Raw genomic sequence first — 20955 nt, forward strand, 5'->3', positions numbered from 1 at the left:
GGTTGGAAATTGCACAAAAGAGGCATGGAGTGCCTACTCATCATAATAGAGCTCCTAAATTGGCACAACACAACAAAATAATGGTTCTCCATTGGAAGGAAGCTCCATATCTGCAACTTGAAAAGACCATAATGTAGGAGGTTCACAGCTGGAAACTGTCCTTCCCTGTCCTGAAGCTTGTAAACAGGAACAATGTTTTGCTAACTATTAATGTGAGACTATGATCACATACTAAATTTCTTTGAATATTTTTGTGTGCCTGTGACCAAAGCCCAGCTTTGTGCAAGGGTGTCCTTTCCTCTGGCTCTTGCAACTGCTGGGACTTCGAGAGCTTTATGAAACTGAACTCCCTTTAATAAACCTGTGGATGGTTTTACTTGGTCTGTCTGTTCAGACTGCAGTGCCACAGAGTGAAAGTGATTGCCTCACAAAGTCACTGCTGCCCTGGAGTAGTGAAGGGCCTTTCAATTTATTCTTGGTCATGCCTTTTTAACTTAATGTTCTTCACACAAGCTGGTAGTGATGGATGTCCATTCAGACAACGTTATAGCCTATGGTTACTATAGAAGAGCCCTTATATCAACATTCTGCAGCTGAGACCCATCAGGTTGGACTGTCAAACTGCTCTACAACACATCTAGCACCATTTTATGCAAATAATAGCTGTGACAATATTGCTATACTTTATGGTGTTAAGCAGGACTGTACAAGATCCATTCCCATAGGTCAAGAGGAAGTTGATCTTTGTAGCTTGATATATCAGAGGTCATTTCCCTCTGTCAGTGATTGCCAACTCCAACAGTACTAAACCCACTTCAGAATGCCCTCAGCTCTTAAGGAGCCTCAGCCATACATGGAATGTCTGCTGGGACATCCATTGTCATGTTTCAAGTGTGATGGGAGTGTTGTGGGGTCAGCATTTTCGTGATGATCTTCAAAAGGCAACAGTGGGCTTACCCTGGGAATGAGAGATTGCTATTTGCTCCATGTTCCGATTCCTTGATTCAACTTTCCATGCAGTCTTTCATTAGTTAATTTATGTACCTGTTTAACATACTGCAAGCCTGCCAAAGAGAAGATATTTAATCTTTCACTGAAATCACAGCCTGTATGCCAAGAGAGCCTTGAATTTTTATGTTCAGCAAGCTGAGCCTTCCTGACTCCCATGAGATCATTTGCCTGTGTTGCTCAGAGGTCTCAGGGATTCATGTGCAATGCAGAGACTATCAGATTAAGTAACAGATTATGAGGTATCATGCTTAGATGTAACTTCTTCAGGACTCATTGTATTTTGCACAAAACTTCCAGCTACTTGTGTTCTTAGTCGAAAAAGTTCAAATCCTGTCAATTTGCAGAGTGCTTATCTTGCATAACTGTAAATTAAGATGTTGATTTCTTGGTAAGACAAGAGAATCTGACAAGAGCTGGGATATGAACTATGGAAAGAGTGAAGCAGGAAGTGGAAGCATAATATATATGTAATATATATGTACCCATGATAGAGTTGTGCCACCATTCAGGTACAACTTAGTGTCCTAAGGAGTTTGGTGGCAACTCTAATGCTCTCTTTCTATTTGTTCATTTATCTCTGTTGCATTGCCTGCAGTGTGTTGGGAGCAGGCATGCTTTTTCAGTATTACTCTAATATAGGAAATAGTCTGTGGTCCCATTTCTTTGGATTCCAGCAGGTTAATTTGTAGTTTCTTCACTCCATTATTTCAATAAATTAGTCATCTTGGCATGATAGCAAGTTTTTGCATGGCAAGTTTGGCATGGAGTTTCTGGATGTCAGCTTCTCTGGACTGACTGTTTCCTCTCTAAGCTTCATACTGAGTGGGAGAGACATAAGGACTCCTCTTGTATTTACTAAGGGTTAGCATGGGATAAAAAAACTACGCAGGCTGGGATCTCAAAGCTCATAGCCTTGTGTAGCTAATAGACTGTGAGCAGTCAGACAACTGCTATCTTATAAATGGTATCTCTACTTTTTTGAAATGTGGAGAGGTCAGGTACTATGGTTCTGACTTGATTATTTTAGAAGATGCTCTTAATTTTCTGCTACCAAGAGTATTTACCATGTAACTGTGTCTTGAACCAGCATTTGGCTAGTTAATGAAAAGCTCTGTACCTGTCGGGTCCTGGTGCATTAATCTTGTTCTGGTCTTTGTTCTGAAGAACAGCATCATTACCAAATAAAAGAGTCCTTCTAAAAAGCTTTTATTTCCTGAATGAAACTTCTTCTTTGACAAGCTGAAGTAAGTCAGTCTGTCTTTAATGGGTTTGCACTGATACGTCTGCAAGTCTTGTTGTCATTCCTTGGCGTGATCGTTACTTGAGGGGCAGATTAGAGGTCAATCAGCCAGAGCCATGAGGGCGCCCACAGCTAGCCTCAGGATACTCCCTACAAATGTAAGATCAAAAGGGCAGGCATATGAAAATTACTGTTTACTTTTTATGAATTATTTCCCAGAGATGGGATCATTAGCAGAATCTAAATGCTGTCTAGCTCTTCATGCAAGGACAGTCCTGACAGAATGCACTTACTTAGGCACACCCTTCCACTCCTAAAATCAAAAAAAGAGAAATCTGCTTTTGTGTGTGTGGAATTTCTTTATTATTTAAATAACTTTCTGGGTTTTTTTTTTTTCTTCTTTTCCCCAAAACACTCTCCTTGCTTCTGAAAATGCTTTTAGTTCCTGAATGTCATCTATTCTTTCTTTGTGTAGCAAAAGTATTTCAAAGCCTTTATCCATACCCCAGAGATGGGGCAGGAGACACCGGAAGGAAGTGAAACTTTCTGTAATTTTCAGAGTGAACAGTTGCTGTTACTTACAATTCTTCCCTGGCCAGTGGTTACTAGAATTATCTCCTACTGCAAATACAGGGGAAAGGTGATACTGGCTGTCATGGTGATGTGCAGGTTGGCAAATGCTGATTCAATGTCTGCTTCTGCAGTAATCTTTACACATCAAACTCTGCACCTTTTTCTCCACATCAGTATCTGGCTTCTGTTTGATCCCAGTAATCAGGACCATTTAGAAGGGTCACAGTATATTTGCCCTTTTGTCTTGTGTCTGGAGCTATGAAAGCATCACTTTGGAGCAAATGTTGATTGAGTTCTAAAGAGACTGGTGATAGCTGGGAACATGTGTAGCCTCTGATATGCTAAACTTGCGATTCCAAGTGGAAAACTGTTTGCTTTTTTAAAATAACTTTGAAAAAGTTACCTTGAAAAACCAAATCTATGGTGGATATTACTCTTTAATGAAAACCAATATGAACTTTCCTCTTATCGTCCAACATGTTACTACCCTTAATGTGAAATAATCAAATGCTGCCCAGTGTAGCAATGAAGCTAAATCTGGCTGCCAACCAAAATAAAATCCCTTATAGCTATTTTTGTATGTTCTTAAAATGTGTGCTGAGAGATTAGGCAGTTGTCTTTTTTCCCCCCCTCTCTGCTATTTTTCTTAAAAAGTTTTAAAAGTTTAAAAACCACAGAGAACTCTGTTGCAGCACCCTCCTATGATAAGGTCAGGGAGCAGAAAATCCAATGTTGTGTTCTTTATCTAAATCCTTATTCTCGCTAATCTGGCTAGACATTTTGGATACGTGTGTTTTTACTTACTTGGCATGATGTTTTCTCAACATCATTTTTTTGGCATTTATCTTGACAGCAGTAGCTAGAGAACATCTTGCTAGTGTTTAAATGGATAAGCTGAGCATCTCCCTTTCTATCTTTTCCTTTTGGTGTTGGATAGATCTCAGGAAACTTTTTAATCCTTGCAAAGCAGTGGGCAAAGGAAATGTGTGTGCAGATGGGTGGGGTTGCTGGGTCCTCCAAGACAGGGGTCTGCAAGTGATCATCTGGAGGTATGGGTCTGGGATTTAGTTTAGCAGCCTTCAGAAAGCTGAGGCACTGTAAGTCTATTGGTGCTAGGCAGAGTTAAGGCTTGTACTGAGCACACTCAATCTCAGAAATTTTCTACCATACAACTTGGACTCAGAGTGGATCAGCAGTGGATAGGGGGTCATGCTCACACAGACTCATGAGATTTGGAGCCAGGACATGGCATACATTTCCTGCAGACTCCACACCGAGGCAAAATAAAATATCTAATGGTGCAGTTCATATCATCATCTTTGTTGTTGATATCCTCTTATTCTTGTAATCGTCATGGAAAATGATGGTTTTAAGATCTTTTTTTGCATCTGTGCTTTGGAGGCTGTTACATTTGCTTTTTTTTTAGTGATGTGGTGCAACCTTAAAACCTCTCTGAACTGTTATGTCTTGAAGCCAGTACCCAAATCCTGATGGATTTCTCGGTCGCTGATGTCTCCAGTGCTGTTGGGACAGAAGTATGGTGGGCAGCTTTTTGCCACTCAAATGGTGAGGAGTGTGAGACGCACCTGTAAACTGATAGCTGTTAAATTAACATTTCCATTTCCGTCTGTGTAGCCTTATCTTTGTAGACAGGTGTATCTGTGTTGGGAGAGGGGCTATTTTTGGCTCTACTGTAGGAGAGCCTGAAGGTAATGAGTTATGCATAGTAAATCTTGCTTACTCCATAATTTCCACTACATTTCAAATTAAAGGCCTAAATTAGGGTTAGTGTCAGACTTGCTCTTTTGCTATGGCCTAATTTTGTTTTAAAAACACATAGCTAAGGACTTTAATATGTTTTAGATTCTGGGCTTGTAAGTTATACTAAAATCCCTAAGGGAGGCAAAATAACTTATTAAAACCTTGCAAATGTTTTTGACTGCTGCATTCTATTATTTTCTATTCCAGTGGTAGCATACAGTCTCTGCTGCTGATGGGTGGAGGAACGCAAACCTCCAGGGCCCATTAGACTTAACTTGTTTACTGCATTGATATCTATATGTTAAATGACAAGAGAGTTCAGGTTATTGAATAATTTAAAATTCAGCTCTAATTGGTGTCATATGACCTGGAAAAGGCCATGGATGACGCCAGGAGCATGCTGTGAAATTCTTATAAATAATTCATAAATTAGATCATTCATTTGCCTGGATGTCTTGTTAAATGCAGAAGTTTGTAAGTAATAACTGATGATATAACACCTGTAAGTATTTAGTTCATATGCTGGAAGGTAATCTACCTTGATGATCTTCTAGCACAACCTGCCAGAGTACAAGAGTTAATTGCACTAGGGAGAATGCACTACATTTATTTGGGATGGGCTTTGGCAAGGCATATGGTGCAGATGTTGCATTACACATTCTCTATCAGCTAGACAACTATTCTGTATATGTCCATGTTAAAAATGCAGCTCATCACTCTTTTGCCCTTATTTCACATGAACTCCAAATGCACTGGGAAATGGTAGTGACCTGCTCTGCTCACAAATAGTATAGTTTTTGAAATATTTATCTAGGTCTTGAACTACTGATTCTTCAGTAAAATAAAGGGCAGAAGTAAAAAAAATTGAAGTCAGAAGATTGGGATTTTTTTAGAAAATTATTTTTATAATGTTGGCAACACATCGAATCTTAATAGTTGGAGCTGGTGCTGTCAAGATTAGTGTAGTGGCATTTTTCTGTAGTGCAAACAGGGATGATACAATTTTGTTTTGAAAAGTAAACATGTTTGCTTAAATTTAGTGGCCAGGTATTGCACTGCCATGTGTGGGTACCATGTGGGATTAATGGACATTTTGCTCACAGTGACTTCCAAGACTCGGCACGCAGATGCCTCTCTTAAGTTTTCTTGGAGCACTGTATTATTAACTGCCTTATCAAGCAGTGTAAAACCAGTCTACTGATCTGAAATGGGAGCCTTGGCAAGCGATTATCTACAGTGTTTGGGTAGCTGGAGAAGAAGGGTGGCATGTTTATGAATGCAAAATATACACTTAAAGCTGAGTGCCAGCAAATGCTCACATGCTACTTTGAATTCAGGTTTTTTGTGCACCTGGCATGCCAGCTAAAACCCTCTTAACAAAGAGGAGAAAAAATACTGAAGGCAGCACAAACATAGGAGGTGTTCCTCTGCTGTCAGCTAGCATCTATGGATTCACTTTTTTGTGATGTGATATTACTCTGTGTTAGCTACACCTGTTCAGTATGTTGAGTTCAGTAGATTTTTACAGGAAAAATACAGGTTGGCGACTGTCATTCATGATATCTTTCATTTGAGACCACTTGTTTTATTCAGTGGAATATGGCAATCGTAGCTATACATAATTTCTACAGAAAATAGTGCTTTGTTTCTTGCTTGAAAAATGGTCGGCTTACCTTAGGAGTTATCTACTGTATTTATCTTAGGTAGTGACAGAGACAGTTGCTGTACTATTACATGGCACTTTGTAAAAGCTGATATTGGGTTATTTATGCTTCAGATTTTAACAAAGAATTATATGATTTAAAGAAAAAAATTATAGCCTTCAGTAGATCTTGCTAGTATAATTTAAAATCTTTGTGCTTTTTCATTCTCCCTGATAAATTCTTACAGAATCTTGGAAAGAATAGCTCCTTAATCACCAGTAACATACTTCAAATAGTCCTATAATTTGATGTAATTGTTCTTAAAATCAGCATTTCTGTTGCCTCAATATCCTATGTGAGCTTATTTGTACTACATCCTCCTCATTTTCCTGACAAAGGCAAATGCTTATACTGTCAATAGACCTGAAACTCAAAGCCAAGCTTTATTGAGATGAGGCCCATATATCAACCACTCAAAGTTGTGACTGAGCTCCAGGTTTAGGTTGTATACCGTAGTGAAGATGTCAGCTGAGTCACTGATGGAATTACAGACTTGTTTAGTTTGGAAACTACCTCTGAGTCCAATGATTAACCCAGCACCAGCAAGCCCACCACTAAAACTCATTGCTAAACACCACATCTGCATGCCTCTTGAATAGATCCGGGGCTGGTGGCTCCACCACTGCCCTGCTCAGCCTGTGCCAGGGCTTGACAATGCTTTCACTGAACAAATTTTTCCTAATAAATTTTGCTGACCCTGTCCAAAAAACACTGGTGAAAAATCTAAAGTATGTGGCCTTGGTGCTCTTGAAGGTGTTTCTGTGTATGGTAGTATCTGCGTCATCTTTAAATCTCTGTATTTCTCCTCTGGTTGCTGCTTGTGTTCATTCTTCTTGGTTTCCTTCAGGATCCTCACTTAGATCAGCACAACGGACTAGTTCTGAATCTACATGTTCCTTCCACTCTTTCTACCCCACCAAAAGAAACTTCTGAGCTGAAAATCCAGATTAGACAAATATCCTCAAAATAAAACTGATAATTACTTTCCTTCATTGTCTCTTTTCCCTGTATTCAGATGTATTTCAGTTAAAAGTTACAAACCTGGATGCTATGAACTAAACTCCTAAGACTGTAAACATCTCTAGCAATTTTGCTCTATACCCTTAACAACATTGTATTTTCCTGGGATGCCAGCTTTTGTCCCTCAGAGTGCAGGACTTCTCGAGGTAATGATTTTGGTCTGATTCTTAAACATTTTTGTACATGTAATAAAATCTGTCAGGACCTTGCCTGTGATGATATTGTAAAGATATACTCAGTTGCTAGCTCATCCCTTGGAGTACAAAGCCCTTTCTTTGTGCTGGAGCCAGTCTGTAACTGTGCTTCCTCTGCCGGTGCTGTGAATTAGAACTGCAAACACACAAGTTGTGTTTAAGAACGATTTGCAGTGATTGTAATGCTGCGTGCATAAAACTGGTGCACTGTTTGCCTGTTCATAGGAAGCTTTAAGGACTGGATGTTTGTGTAAGCTCTGCGCTGAATCCCTGAACAAAAATTACTGAGGTTGCAGTAAAGACTTTTGTGGACCTCCACACGTGTCTTCATTTTTAAATCCTTCTAAAGACTGTTAAAACCATTTTTAGTGTCTCCTTGTTTCACAAAGGTTTCACATCTGATCAAGTTGTATTAACTCCTTACCTTACAAGGAGCAATCTGGGTTTCTTTAAGCCACAGTTAAAGGAACTTGTATCTTTAAATACGGCACAGCAAGCTTGGAAGAGCTCCATGGAGGAGAAAGCACAGCTGTTCCATCATGGTCCATCATGGTTTCCATGTGTCCCATAGGCAATATGTTTCTTAAACTCATCTTGTAAAATTGCCTTATTTCCTTGTGCTTGTGTGTCTTCAGACTCACAGTTATTGGTGGGTCTTCAGAATATTTCTTTCCTCTACTTTTTCTCTTTACCTGGCCTGCATCTTACAGATCTGTCATGTCGTGCAGTGGTCTCTTCTGACGCCTCACATATATAAATGTCAGTCCATTTTCCCTGCAATATCTGCTGTCCAGCTGTATTTTCAATCAAAGCTTTAGAAGAAAACCCACAAATTACTAAAAATGTTGTTGTCTAGTTTCTGACTCCCAATAGTTAATTTTTCTTTGGAGTTAGACCCTGCAAAGTACTGAGTAGCCATCAAAGGCATGTTGGAACTCAGTCTTCTGCCTAACATGACCTCCTCTTCTAAAGGAATAAGAAAAACCCACTCACATTCAATGACATTAATGAGAATTTCCCCCCCTGCAAACATATTGTAACTGTGAAATAACATTAAAGTTTCTCTGCCTTGTTATGAAGTCTTTAAATGTCAATGCCATTTCTGAGACCATCAGGGCAGACTTAATGGCAGCCAAGGTCAACAAATGCTAACTGGTACCTCTCTTTTAGGGCCTTCAGGGACTCTTAATAGAGTCTCAGCCATGAAGTTAATTTGCAATGTGGACCTTTATTCTTAAACCTGATGATTATTTTGTAACATCTTCATTCGTGTGCTTAGACTTCTTAACATTCTCTCGTCTCTTCAGTCAGCAAACTGCTAAAATAAAGGTGTTCTCAGATGTTTCATCTTGTGAGTTTCCTTTTTTTATGCGTGTTCTTTTTAACTATTTATGGGCCACAGAAAGACGGCAGTTTTCTTTCTGTGACCACTCTACACTGCTGGCCCTGACAGGAAGCTCTAAGAATATCGTCAGGTCTGAGATCTTCTGCTGTCTATGGGGACTTGGTAATCCTCCACCTTGAAGCCTCTTCCTGTAGGTGCCCTAAATGCTCTATAACCAGAAGTAGGTGATGTGGGAAATAAGAGACTTTTCTGTATTGTCTAACTCAGATTAAAAGGGCTCTGTAGCCTTTATTTGTATAGAAAATATTGCTGACAAGGATGGCATGCTACAAATAATAAATAACAAAACTCCATCTTTTTGGCAGCATGTTGCATTTCTGCTCAGTTGCCCTGCCAGCCCCTCTGACTTTAAAATATTTTAATGTCCTGCACTTTTCACCCAGTCCAAGCACAGACTTTCCTCAGACATTTACCACTGACAGTAATGCAAATGCCTCCAACTCACTGGGCCCTTTGGGGCAAAACATGACATCCTTGGCTTTCAATCACATGGCAGAGAGGATATATTTGTATGCACAAAACTGGAAATAATAAAATATCAGTATTCAGGTGCTAATCCACATTAATTTACATTCTGTGAAGTCTACAAGAAACTTGTAATTGGTTGTCTTGAAGGGCAGCTGAGTATATTTGGTATTTTGTTTATTTAAAAAAATATTTAAATTATAAATGCTGCATAGATTTGTATTATATCTCTCTTCTAATCATTGCTGAGTGCTTGCTTGCATTCTTAAATTCAAGTGTTTTGGGTCTGACTGACATAGAGTCTTGCACTCTATGTGCACAGTACCTATCTATTGTAAGCATTCTCAGAGGGCAAATAATACCTTTTTTCCTTTTTTTCCCCTCAATGGATTCCATATTTCCCTGCTAAACCACTTACACTGCAGTGGTTTTGCTATCTAACAAATTAGGCTTCTGTAATTAAAAAGCCCCATATCTTTGTGGAAGGTCCCAAAGGCTGGAGGAGGTTAAATTCAGTTTGTTACCAAAATTAATGTGCAATTCTAGCAAAAGAAATGCATGTGCCTGATATACTGTTGTTGTGATGCACATAAAAGCTCAAATGCTTAACTGCCTAGATGAACAGTGGAAAGATACTCCAGGATGTAACTAGGATTGTGATGTCTATTACATAATATCCATGACTACAACAAAACCACTAGAATTTACTTGTACTGGGTTGACAAATGTGAATTACAGTTGCTTGTTTTCTTCAGAGTTTTATCAGACTATAATCACTTGCCCAGCTTAATTGAAAAATCACTTATATTTATAGCTGTATTTAAACATGTTTTGTATTTAAATGACAGCTTTTGATGTACAACCATTTTTTACAGAAAGTAGTTGGTTTTTATCTGTGTTTCTGTAAAGATATTTCAAAAACTCTCATCAAATTTCCAGTGGTAAGTAATATACCATTCAGTGCAAGGTGAAATGTTTTACATCAAACCTCCTGCTGTGTAATAGCCAATCAAAGAGTATTTATAGTGGCTGAATGGATTTTTTGGCTCAGTATTCAAAATTAAACATTTTCAAACCTTAACATTTAATGTTTTTTGCCACTCTTCAAGTTGATTTTATGTAACCCTAGATGCTCACAACTACTTGATACTCTGAAGTGACTCATTTTATGCTGAGGATCCTGCAGACGGTAGTTTTACATTTATTACACTTGTATAGATGGAATGAAATGTGGATTTGATAGCAAATTTGTGTCTGTGTTCTGGTAAACGTTTTGTTGAGTTTGGCTATATGTCCAGCAACATGGCCCAGCAGCTCTGTTTCAAAGAGAACACATTTACCAAGGGAAATTGGTGAACAAAAATGAATTTTAGTGATTTACAGGAAATTGTTTCTCCTATTGCAGGTATCCAGTAAGAAGAGTTTGTGCCAACAGTCGTCTTTGGGGCTGGACAGCTCCTACTTGGGTATTGGGGGGCCTTGGACTCTTCATAAGAACAGTAGAGCACTGAAGAGTGGAAGCCCAGCCCATGTTGTGTTATCTCAGCCTTGCAGGAATAACCATGAAATGCGTTACAACCATCAGGAGTGCCTGAAGGAGTATCCAATGGAAAACGACTTGCACAGAAAGTGCAACAATGTGATTTCCCCAGCCAAGCAGAGGAGCCCTCAGCATGGAAAGCAAGCTCAGGAGGTGGACCAGAGAGCAAGTGAATTTCAGAGCACATGCCCTCAGCAAGTGAGTCATGGCTATGCTTGGAGGCATGTGGGGAGCTCAGAGAGCATGGAAGAGAGCTGCTATATCAGCCAGGTACTTAGAAAACACTCTGAGACTGTTCACAAAACTAGTGATCATTCCAGGCCCTGTCGACGTTCTGGGATGAATCACAGCATGGAGTCAGGGCCTAAGGAAACAGAGCTGGCTAAAAGGTTATGTGAAGAAAGAAGGCAGAAGCTGCTTCTTCAAAAAATGGAGCTGGAAATTGAAAAGGAACGACTGCAACATTTATTGACTAAGCAAGAAGCAAAACTGCTCCTAAAACAACAGCAGCTACACCAATCCCGCATGGATTATAACAGGTGATTTTGAGACTTACAATTTAAAAAAAAATCTAAAATTTCTGATGAGTATGTGGGCAATAGTTGATTTAAGTGGGAGAATACAACAAGGCAACAATAGATAGAATAGAACAAGACAGGCAAGGCTTACGGCGCAATTTCTAAGAGTGATTAAGAGGAGAGAAGACTTTAGTATGTTAGTGTATACTGTTGGGAAGCAGCATGACAGCTGTGGAAAGCAGCAGAGGAAAACAGTATGTAGTAGAAAGAAAGGCAGAAAAAAAGCACTGCTAAAAGACTACATGGGAAAAGAGAAGCAGTAGAAGAAAATGGGAAGTTGATCTTAGTGCAGGCACTTGAAAGGAATAGAGACATTAGACAAGAGGGCAGTGTGAGCATGTATGACAGATGTGACATTCTCCCTCCTTCCTTTGAAAGGTCAGTTTTGAAGTGTTGCACCCTCCTAGGTGAGGACTGGGAGGAGTGTGTTTTACAGAAAAGATGGAGATCATTACATATATATATATATGCACACACATATATATGCATGTATATATATATTTATATATGGAATATATGTTTTTTCCCCATATATTTATGGAAGAGGAGGGAAGCTCAGTGTAGCAAAGACATTTTCTTTCTAGTGATGTTAGTGAAAAGGGAGAATGTCAAAACTGAGGTACAATATGTGCTTAAAACTTCAAGGGAGATGGAGCAGCCATAGAAATGTGAGATGTGGCTTGAAAGGCCAGTGAGTTTGTTGCAGAAGATAACACTTTTCTAACAATGTAAATAGAATCTTTGAGAAAGAGAGAACAACTTTTTTTGGTATGATGTTATTAAAGTGAGTGGAATAGTGAATGGCAACAGCTTAAATTAGCCATTGTAGCTCAGCAGAGGACTAGCATTTCAGCATTAGAAAGGAAAAAAAAAATTGGGAAAAATCTGCAGTCTTTTGGAAGACGCAGTGTGAGTGTTTCCCAGGGATGGATATTTCTATACTGTTTTAATATGGCAGCTGCTGACAGCACCCCATGAGAATCTACATTAGCTGACCCACTTCTTACATCTGTGTACTGTAACCACCATGAAGGAATACATCACCTTCCCTTCTTCATTTCAGCCCCCCAGTTGTTTTTCAAACTGTAAAAGAGAGTACTGTAATCCAGGTGTTTTTTGTTTATCTTCCTGAATTGTTGTTTACATTGAAAATAATATGTTTATGCGGCTTTAAAAGTACCTGTCTTAGAGGAAATCACAAATGGTGTTGAAAATGACTGAGGTTGCTAACAAAGGATTCTGACTTCAGGTGAGAATTAAGTAGGAACAGATGGATTCTTAATCATCAAATACCTTAATTCTATGCATGCATCTCTCTAATGAAAAACAAGTAGATATGAAGGACATGCAAACTGAGGTTTTTTGTGGATTTTTTTTTTTCCTAATGGAAATTTTTCATTTTTGGAGGCATAAGTTCAGAACCAAATGCACCTTAAATATCTGTAAAGATGTGATTTTTAAAACCATTATATTTATTATGGCTATTTTTTTTTTTTCCCTGAAAAGAACCCCTCTTTATGATTTACAGAGCTCTAGTTACCTAAAAAGAATTCTATGAAAAAAATCATATATGGTCTGTCTGAGGACTTTGTATTTTTGTGATCTCTTCAGGGGTGCATGTGAAGTCAGATTTGCCATATTCTCTCTAAGAAAACAACAAGAATATAATATGCTTTATCTTAAAAATATTTCAGTATCTTTAGAATTAAATGTTTGATATCTAGAGGTAAATCTCTTAGGCATCACAGTTCTGTTTCAGTTCCAGATATATAATTCACTTTTGCACTTGGTAACAGGGTAATTTTATATACTGCTAACAATAAAAATTTGTTTAGCTAAGCTCAAATACCCTTCGCTTCATTGTCAGGAGGTTCTAACTGAGTTGGAACATCATAACAGTATAAAAAACAAAACAAGAAAAATCCTTTTCCAGATAGTGTTTTTGTTTGTCTTTCTGCCTGGGTGTTGTGCTGGTTAAGGTCCATTGTCACTGAATGACAAATAAGAGGTTTGACTGCTTGCAGTTACTGACAATTAACTTTTCTCATAATTTAGCTAAAGTGTGAATTGATCCTTTTTTTTCACACTGTAACATAACTGCTTTTTGTTTTCCACATTTCTCTATTTTAGCCTCACATAGTACTTTCAGTTTGCAGTTACTCTCTATGTGAAAATAGTTGCTCAGCTATCAAAAATGATGTGTGTATGTGCAGTTCAGTGGCTCCTCCTGGTTCAGGCCTTCCTGGAGCAGACCAGTGAGGGAAACTGGAATTTTAGTCAAATAAAAAAGAAATGCCTCTATCTTGACTTTTCTGTTGGAGGGAAAGGAGTAGTTGGAGTTATCTGTTAAAAACAGAGCATCATTTGTGGGCCCGTAGTTTGAGGACATCTTATACAAATTCTGTTCTATGTGGCTTATACATGATGAGCTTTGAGCTCTGTTGCTGTAATCTGTAAATGAAACTTTTCTGTTTTTCTAACAAAAAGACTGCAGATTTTTCCCTGTTGTTTTCCCTTTCTAATGCTGAAGTGCTAGTACTCAACTGAGTTACACTCAGTTGGCTGAGGTTGTGCCTGTGGTAACCCTTAGAAGCAAAGGCACTGGGCCTGAAGCAGCCTTCCAATACTAAAATATATTTGAAAGTGTGAAGATAATTTTGAAAGCTTCTGCGTTTAATGTGTGTAAGTGCCACATAGGTCAGTCACCTTTTAGTGGCAAGTTCTTGGTGTGATTTGCCCAGCTGCAGAACCAACTAACTCGTCTCTTCCAGGATTAGAGGCCATGTACCTGGCTCAGAAGATGTGCCCATTGCTGAAGCACCCAGAGAACTTGCTCTGATGATGAACGGCAGCAGCATGAGGCTCAGGTAATTTCTCTCTTCACTTCTAAGTGCTTCACAGGGTCAGTATGTCTTCTTGACAGTGTGCTGTTGCCTGCCAAGTGTATTTGTTCATGTGTTTGTTTCAGATTAAGAGCTTTTTTCTGCAAGAAGGGTAAAACTCATTGACTGCAGTGTTTTATGAGTCAACTCAGTAGTTATGCTGACCTGTTATTACTCAAAGTTTGGAGGCTGACTTCCTGAGGAGGCTTCAGGTTTTGTGTGCAACCTCTTAGCCTGGTACAAAATGGAGTTTTCACAAAATTTTAGTTTTAGTTCTTTGTTCTAGGTGCTGCTTGTTGCTTTTTAAATTAAGATCAGAACATCTCTTTAGTCTTTATTTGGACCTATTGTAAATAACACATTATCTTTTCTTTCAGCTAGATCTTCCATGGTTGATGACAGTTACTTTTTCTCTAAATACCTCTGCATTGTGCCTCTACTTCAGTGTGATCAGAGCAAACTACCACTGAAATAACTGGAAGCAGAGTTAAACCAATATTTAGCTCTTTATCTCCATCCTGCTTGCTATTTGAAACTTCAATCAGTACACTACTGTACTTTCCCTCTGTCCGATCCTGTCGCATTGAAGTTAATGCGGGAAGAAGATATGGGCTTATTAGGAAAGCAACAAATAAAAACTGGCAAGGTTTTCTCCTTTTCTCAGAAAGTAGCAGCTTCTTGTTCTGTGCTGTAACTATAGGTATTCTTTTGACCAAAGAATGGTAGACAAGATGAGCAGCTGTGCTTTGAATGACTCCTTCGTTAGCAACAAGAGAATACCTCAAAATAATAAACTTCTTTGTTCTGAGAATACTGGAAAAACTGATAATTCATTTATAAATAAGGGTCCAATACCTTCTTTTTTTCTTACTTTTTAAACTTCGTTATACTAATTTTATTTTTCTTTTTGAAATCCCTTTTCACTGAAAAGAGATAAGTCCTTTTTTCTCCAGAACAGCAGGAGTTGTTAGTTTCCTTGGAATACTTCACTGCTTAACCAGGTGTTTGGCTGCTGTGAGTTACTGGCATATCTTTGTTCTATTGGGATGCTGTTTTCTTTCATTTTCACACAAACTGAAGCGATCAAAGTATTATCACTGTAACAAAAAAGATGGAGAGTCATGACATGTTTAAGATGCAGCAGCATTAAGCTCCTTTGAGGATAAATGTAACCTAGAACATCTGTAGGGCTTCTTGGCAACAGTTTACCAAAAACCTGCAAATATCTACATATCCTAACAGGCAAAATGAGAAAAACCTGTTCTGTTAACAAAATCAGAGTCCCAGATTTCAAAAGGTTCTCTACCTTCTCTTCATTCCCCTGGTTTAATTTACTGTAATTTTTCAAAGTTATTGTGTGTTTGAGCAGTCTCAAGGTGCCATGCCAGCTGCTTACAAAGTTTGGCAGCAAAACACTTGGAAGTTGTTCTTCCTATATGCCATCTTCGGTTTCGCAAAGGTTACCAGATGAATGGTCCCTAAATAATTTACTCTAATGTAAGGCTTAAAGAGGCTATGGAAGACAAGTCCATTTGTCTCCTTTATTCATTTGAATATGTAAGTGATGTTTTCTTCAGTACAGAGAGAGAGAGTGTGTAAGTGTGTGGCTGTGTCTTAGAAAAGAGGAAGAGCTGGTAGACATACATCCTTTTTTTAACTCTCTCTTTTGTGTTTTTTTTCCCTGCCTTTTTAATTTTTAGGGGTTTTTTTTCATTATGTAGGGGCTCTCTTTTTTTTTTTGTGATGATGGTGTTTGCTTTTTAATTGACCTGTCAAACGGTTCTTGTTACGGCAAATGCCAACGGAATGCTTGATGGAAAATGAGCCCTCTCTGACTTCCAGTTCATACATGAGAGCTCTTCTAGCAAAGCTCACAGCATAGAACTTGATTTCAGTCTTCAGATAAGCAAAACTTACTTTAAAAATATCCTGGTATTTTAAATGGTGAAATACCTTTAAAATACGAAACTTGCTGAAGTGAGAAGTAAAATAAATAACATAATCAAGAACTGAAAACCTCATTTTTAAAAAAATATAATTAACAGCTTGTTTTGAGTTAATCATCTACAGTTACAAAAATCTAATTGCAATTTATCCTCTACTATCTGTAGGAAGAATTGTAGACAAGGGAATGTGCATCATTGCAGGTGTAAGTGCTATAGGATGGGTACAAATAATAGAGGAACCCTTAATGAAAATAAAAGCAAATAGGAGCATGCAGCTGTGCCAGACTATTCAAAGGTAATTGTAGTTAGAAATGAGGTATGTAGTTTAAAAGGCATCTTGTCATCTCCTGTAGGGAATAATTTTTTCCCACATGGAAGAAAGCAAAAAATTTCACAAGCAAACACAGTGCAGAGTTTGATTTCTGATACAGATTTTCCTCATAGTCTGCTACTGAAAATGAAAACTTTGGTCTCGGGGAATACTTTAAACTATAGCCAGCTTTTCAAAGGGTGCCTGTTTTATTTTCTCTTCTACATGTGCTATTAAGGTCTTTTTCTTGTCATTGTCAGCAAGCATTGTCTGTCTCAGCCTATTTGAATACCTATTCTGGTATGAATTTGCAGTGTTGGATTTGTCTCTTCCCTGATATTGAGAAGAAATGTGCCTGTCCCTTTGCCTACTTGCAGCTGGGCCAGCATTTGGGACCTGAACTACCTTCAGATGCAGAATCTCCATTTCTCTAAGGTGCAGCAGTTAGAGCAAGTTTTATTGAGGATGGTTTTCCATTACTTGGAGTGCTCCTAAGTGAGCCCACAGACAATTTGCAGCTATGGAGATGATAGCTTGTGCAATTAATGGCAAGTTGTTTGTATAATTTCTTTTCAAGTCTGCCCCAGTGTACAAAATGCTTTAAAATATTCAAAATAAAAACATAACCTGATGCATTGGTTTAGCATAAAACAGCCTTTTGCAAAGTGCTTTCCATCTCCCAGACACAGATGCTTGGTACATGCTCAAGTACCCACTCCATGCGTGTTCAGTAGGATCAATACACCCAGCACCTGCTTTTGTGTGTGCTCCTGACATCTGCATCTGGGAAAGTAGTTTTAAAACTCTTCCCTCCTTTGTTTAATCTTAACTTTGATCTGAATGGCATGGAAATAGGATGTATTTAATGGCACCAGCTTGATGAGAGACAGTTTCTCACTTTGCAAGCACCCCTCCCCAGAGCACTGCTGTGTGCTAAACCTTAATGTTGAAGATTCCCTGCTTTTCTTAGGTTTCCTATAAGACTGTGCCAGTGTGGCTTTTTACTGTCTTCTCTTTAATGGGCATCTTTGCCTTGGATTTCACCCAATTCTGCGACTGAGCCTCTACATAAACCCATGCAAAATGTTCTAAATAGGAATTGTTGGATACAGCAGCTATCAGATGTGTTTACAGTTATCTGCAGGCACTCGTTCAATGTATGCTACCTGATGAAAGGATTCTTTCCTGGTGTATTAAAGATTTGCAGGTGGAATTTGCCACTTTAATTTCATTGAAGGCTCTTTAGGTTTGTGTGCCGCATTCTACATCCCCCATCTATATTTTTGCCAGTTTGTATTTTTAGTTACTCGAAAATATCAAACACAGGCTTCAGTGGTACTTCCCCTGTACTTGGATGCTCATTGCTATGGTGATAGTTCCAGGAGGGAGTGCTGTCAGAGGTCTTTTAAAAGATTTTTGTGTTTATGGTGTAACTGTTTTTATTATGTAGTGAGAGGAGGTGACAATTATCTGCTGCTCCTTGTTTAATGCTTTGTTATGAACTCTCTTTTCTGAGGTGTATTAGACATGCAGGCATCTTTCTGTGATGATGTACAAGCACATTTGTGTGCTTTTGTCCAAATATTCAGTGCAATTAAATAGACCTGAAGAGGAACGCAGACTTGCAGCTCCCCCTGCTGTCCCAGGCATATCCAGGTTTGTTCACTCAATTCCCCCCTCCGAATAATTTAAATATAAAATAAAAGTCACATGCAATTGCACGGCTCTGCTACCTCTGGCCTGACTTTTGCTGGCCCCATTACTCCTGTTTTTGAAGGGAATTGAAAAACAATGGTAGCAGCTGTTTGGCTTCCTATGAGGAGTTTTCTTTTCAGTTCTTCATTCAAGCATGCCATTTCCCAAGTCCTGAGGTGTGTCCAGGTCCTGAGCCTCTGAAGAAGAAACTCTGACCAGGGCTGGAAGTGGCGCGTTGTTTAAGACTCCCAAATTTCAGATCATGTCTGAGTTGTCCTTGGTCTCTTGAGATGTGTTTATACAGGACTTGGCCAACTTTTAGGAATGTACTGAATACAGTTCGTTGGGATTTTTAAAAAAAATTTTCTATTTGCTGTTTTGACACATTAAATTGGGATGAAATCAACCATGCTTGCAAATGGCCCATAAAATCTGTGTATGTGGAAGCTGCTTACCCACCTGTTAGGGCTTCTTTTAACAACCAAGTTACTTTCTTGTTCCAGATAATTTTACATTGAAGTTTGTATCATTTTTAGATAGGATATTAGTAGAGTGAACGCTTGTTTGGCCGGATAAAAAAAAAGTGATTGCAGATCTGCCAATAGTGCACACGCTGAATTAGGTGCAGATAGGAGTTTTTCTTTCTCTTGTGGTGGTGTCTGGCTATATATAGGCACAGCATCCTTCCAACAGATGGCTGCTGGAGTCTGCTGTGACGTATGGGAGAGTACAGTCAGAGTTAGACACACATTTTTGCTTCATTAGTGCCACGTGCAGACTCTGAAGGTAGTAGGTTTTCTTGTAGGGTGAAGGTTTTTGTTCTGATGTGGTTACTAAAAGCATATAGAGAAGCACATGGCAATTTTTTACATCTACCTATGCATGGATTTAATGTTGAGGTTTTTGGTTAGGGTAGGCAGTGATCCTTATCGGACTGCAGAGAGTAGAGTTCATTTCTGCTGACCTAGTTCCTTCACTAATCTAATTTTCAGGTTTACTTTCAACTGCAACAGTGGTTCCAAGCTGCCTATCTTAACATTTACCTGAATTATGCTGATTCTGTTCTCATGATCACGTCTGCTGCACACAGCAGTATTACATCATTCCCATTGCAGTCCAAAGTAACCTTGAGCAGGGAGCCTACTGAGTGACTGGAGGTATAAGATGTAAGCAGGAAATGCTATAAGTGGTTTCCATGGGCAGATACATTCAGCCCATAAATTCATTCAGTAGGTGAGGTCTTCAAAAAGCACAGACATTCAGTCGTTAGAAACACTGCTAAGCTTAGGATGGCAGTTGGTGAAAATAGGCTTGTTAAAACACAAGTGCTTTGGTATTTTCACAAAGCTTGCGTTTCCTGCCAGTGTTCTGCATGGGTTTGATTTGGCAATATCTCACATCAAAAATGAAAATCGGGATTTTTTTCTTTGAGTTGAAATATGTGAAATGCCTGTATCTCCTGAAGGAGTTTGTTCTTGCCAGTGCTTGCAGACAGTGAGAGACATTTTTGCAAGTCATTTGCAGATGCCTCCTTTATGGGAAAGTGTAGACACTGTTAGTGTACTGCCTGAATTGAATTTTGAAAATCTGAATTCTATTTTTATAAATTGGAGTGGATTACTTTTTCAGACATACCATTTTGTTACTTTTTATGGGTAATCTTGGATGAAGAGAATGTTTTGTTTAATCTAGGCATTCATATGTCCCAGAAATTTATCAGTTGGGAAAGTTAAGAAAAACCTCATAAAACAAAATGTTCTGGAAGGTAGTTTTAAATCAGGAAATTTTAAACCCACCCGCACAACTTTCATGCCATTTAAAGCTTATATCAGAACTGATGGGGCAGGACTAAGAACAAAAGCTATTGGTTTTACAAAGTTAAGCAAGAAATCCTCTGTACCCTGCTGTTCTGCCCATGATCACAGCTTCACTAAGCTAAAACCCACTCCCCCACCCCTCCTGTGACCTTGGCTGCACTTCAGCACTCAGAGAATTGAAGCAAAAGGCAAACTTTAGTAAATATTAGGTTCTGCAACTTGCAGATTTGCAGACTACATATAAAGATAACAGCACATGTGCCCTCACTCACTTCCCAGCTCTTGCTCTCTCTGAAGTAGACTTTATGTATTTGCCACTGAATTATTCTGACATAAAACTTCCCAGACCATACTGATGTATTGAGCTGAATGGCTTTGCATGGGTGCTGAGGCTTTCCAGAACTACCCATTATATTTATAAAAGTGCTAATTTTTGAGAGCCATGCAGAGAAAATTTTAGATTCAGCCCAGCTGATTTGTTCTTCACACTGCTCCTGCAGTGAAGAGGATTGATTTTTGTGTTTCTTTCGATATTTGGCTTCATTTCCTCTAGTACCCAGTGCTTCAGGCCTTAATCCTTTAACCTTGAATGTGAGCATCAATGCTTCAGAAGGGATCAGACCTTTTGATGGAGAGAGAACATCTTTTCTTGTACCAAATGGTTGGGAGTGGTATAAAGCAACACAGGCAGTATATATTTCACTGTTGTGTTAGAAGACTATAAACAGAGGGTGGGTTTAGTGGGGATTATAAATAATCTGGAGAAAGGTGGGGTATTAGAAGCAATGGAAGAGAGTTAATGACTTTTTCTTTAA

The 20955-nt window shown here is 38.7% G+C and overlaps 1 protein-coding gene across 5 annotated transcripts in view; it reads left to right on the forward strand.

Moving 5' to 3' along the window:
* KIAA1328 overlaps positions 1-20955 on the forward strand; it is a 179621-nt gene that overhangs the window by 104468 nt on the left and 54198 nt on the right. For all 5 annotated transcript variants that reach the window (XM_083883481.1, XM_083883483.1, XM_083883484.1 and 2 more), the window contains exons 7-8: positions 10778-11451; positions 14262-14357. In XM_083883481.1, the coding sequence (XP_083739607.1) occupies positions 10778-11451; positions 14262-14357 (770 nt within the window). The remainder of the gene's footprint in view (positions 1-10777; positions 11452-14261; positions 14358-20955) is intronic.

Source organism: Zosterops lateralis (genome assembly GCF_965231275.1).
Source record: "Zosterops lateralis genome assembly, chromosome: Z".
NCBI lineage: Eukaryota > Metazoa > Chordata > Aves > Passeriformes > Zosteropidae > Zosterops > Zosterops lateralis.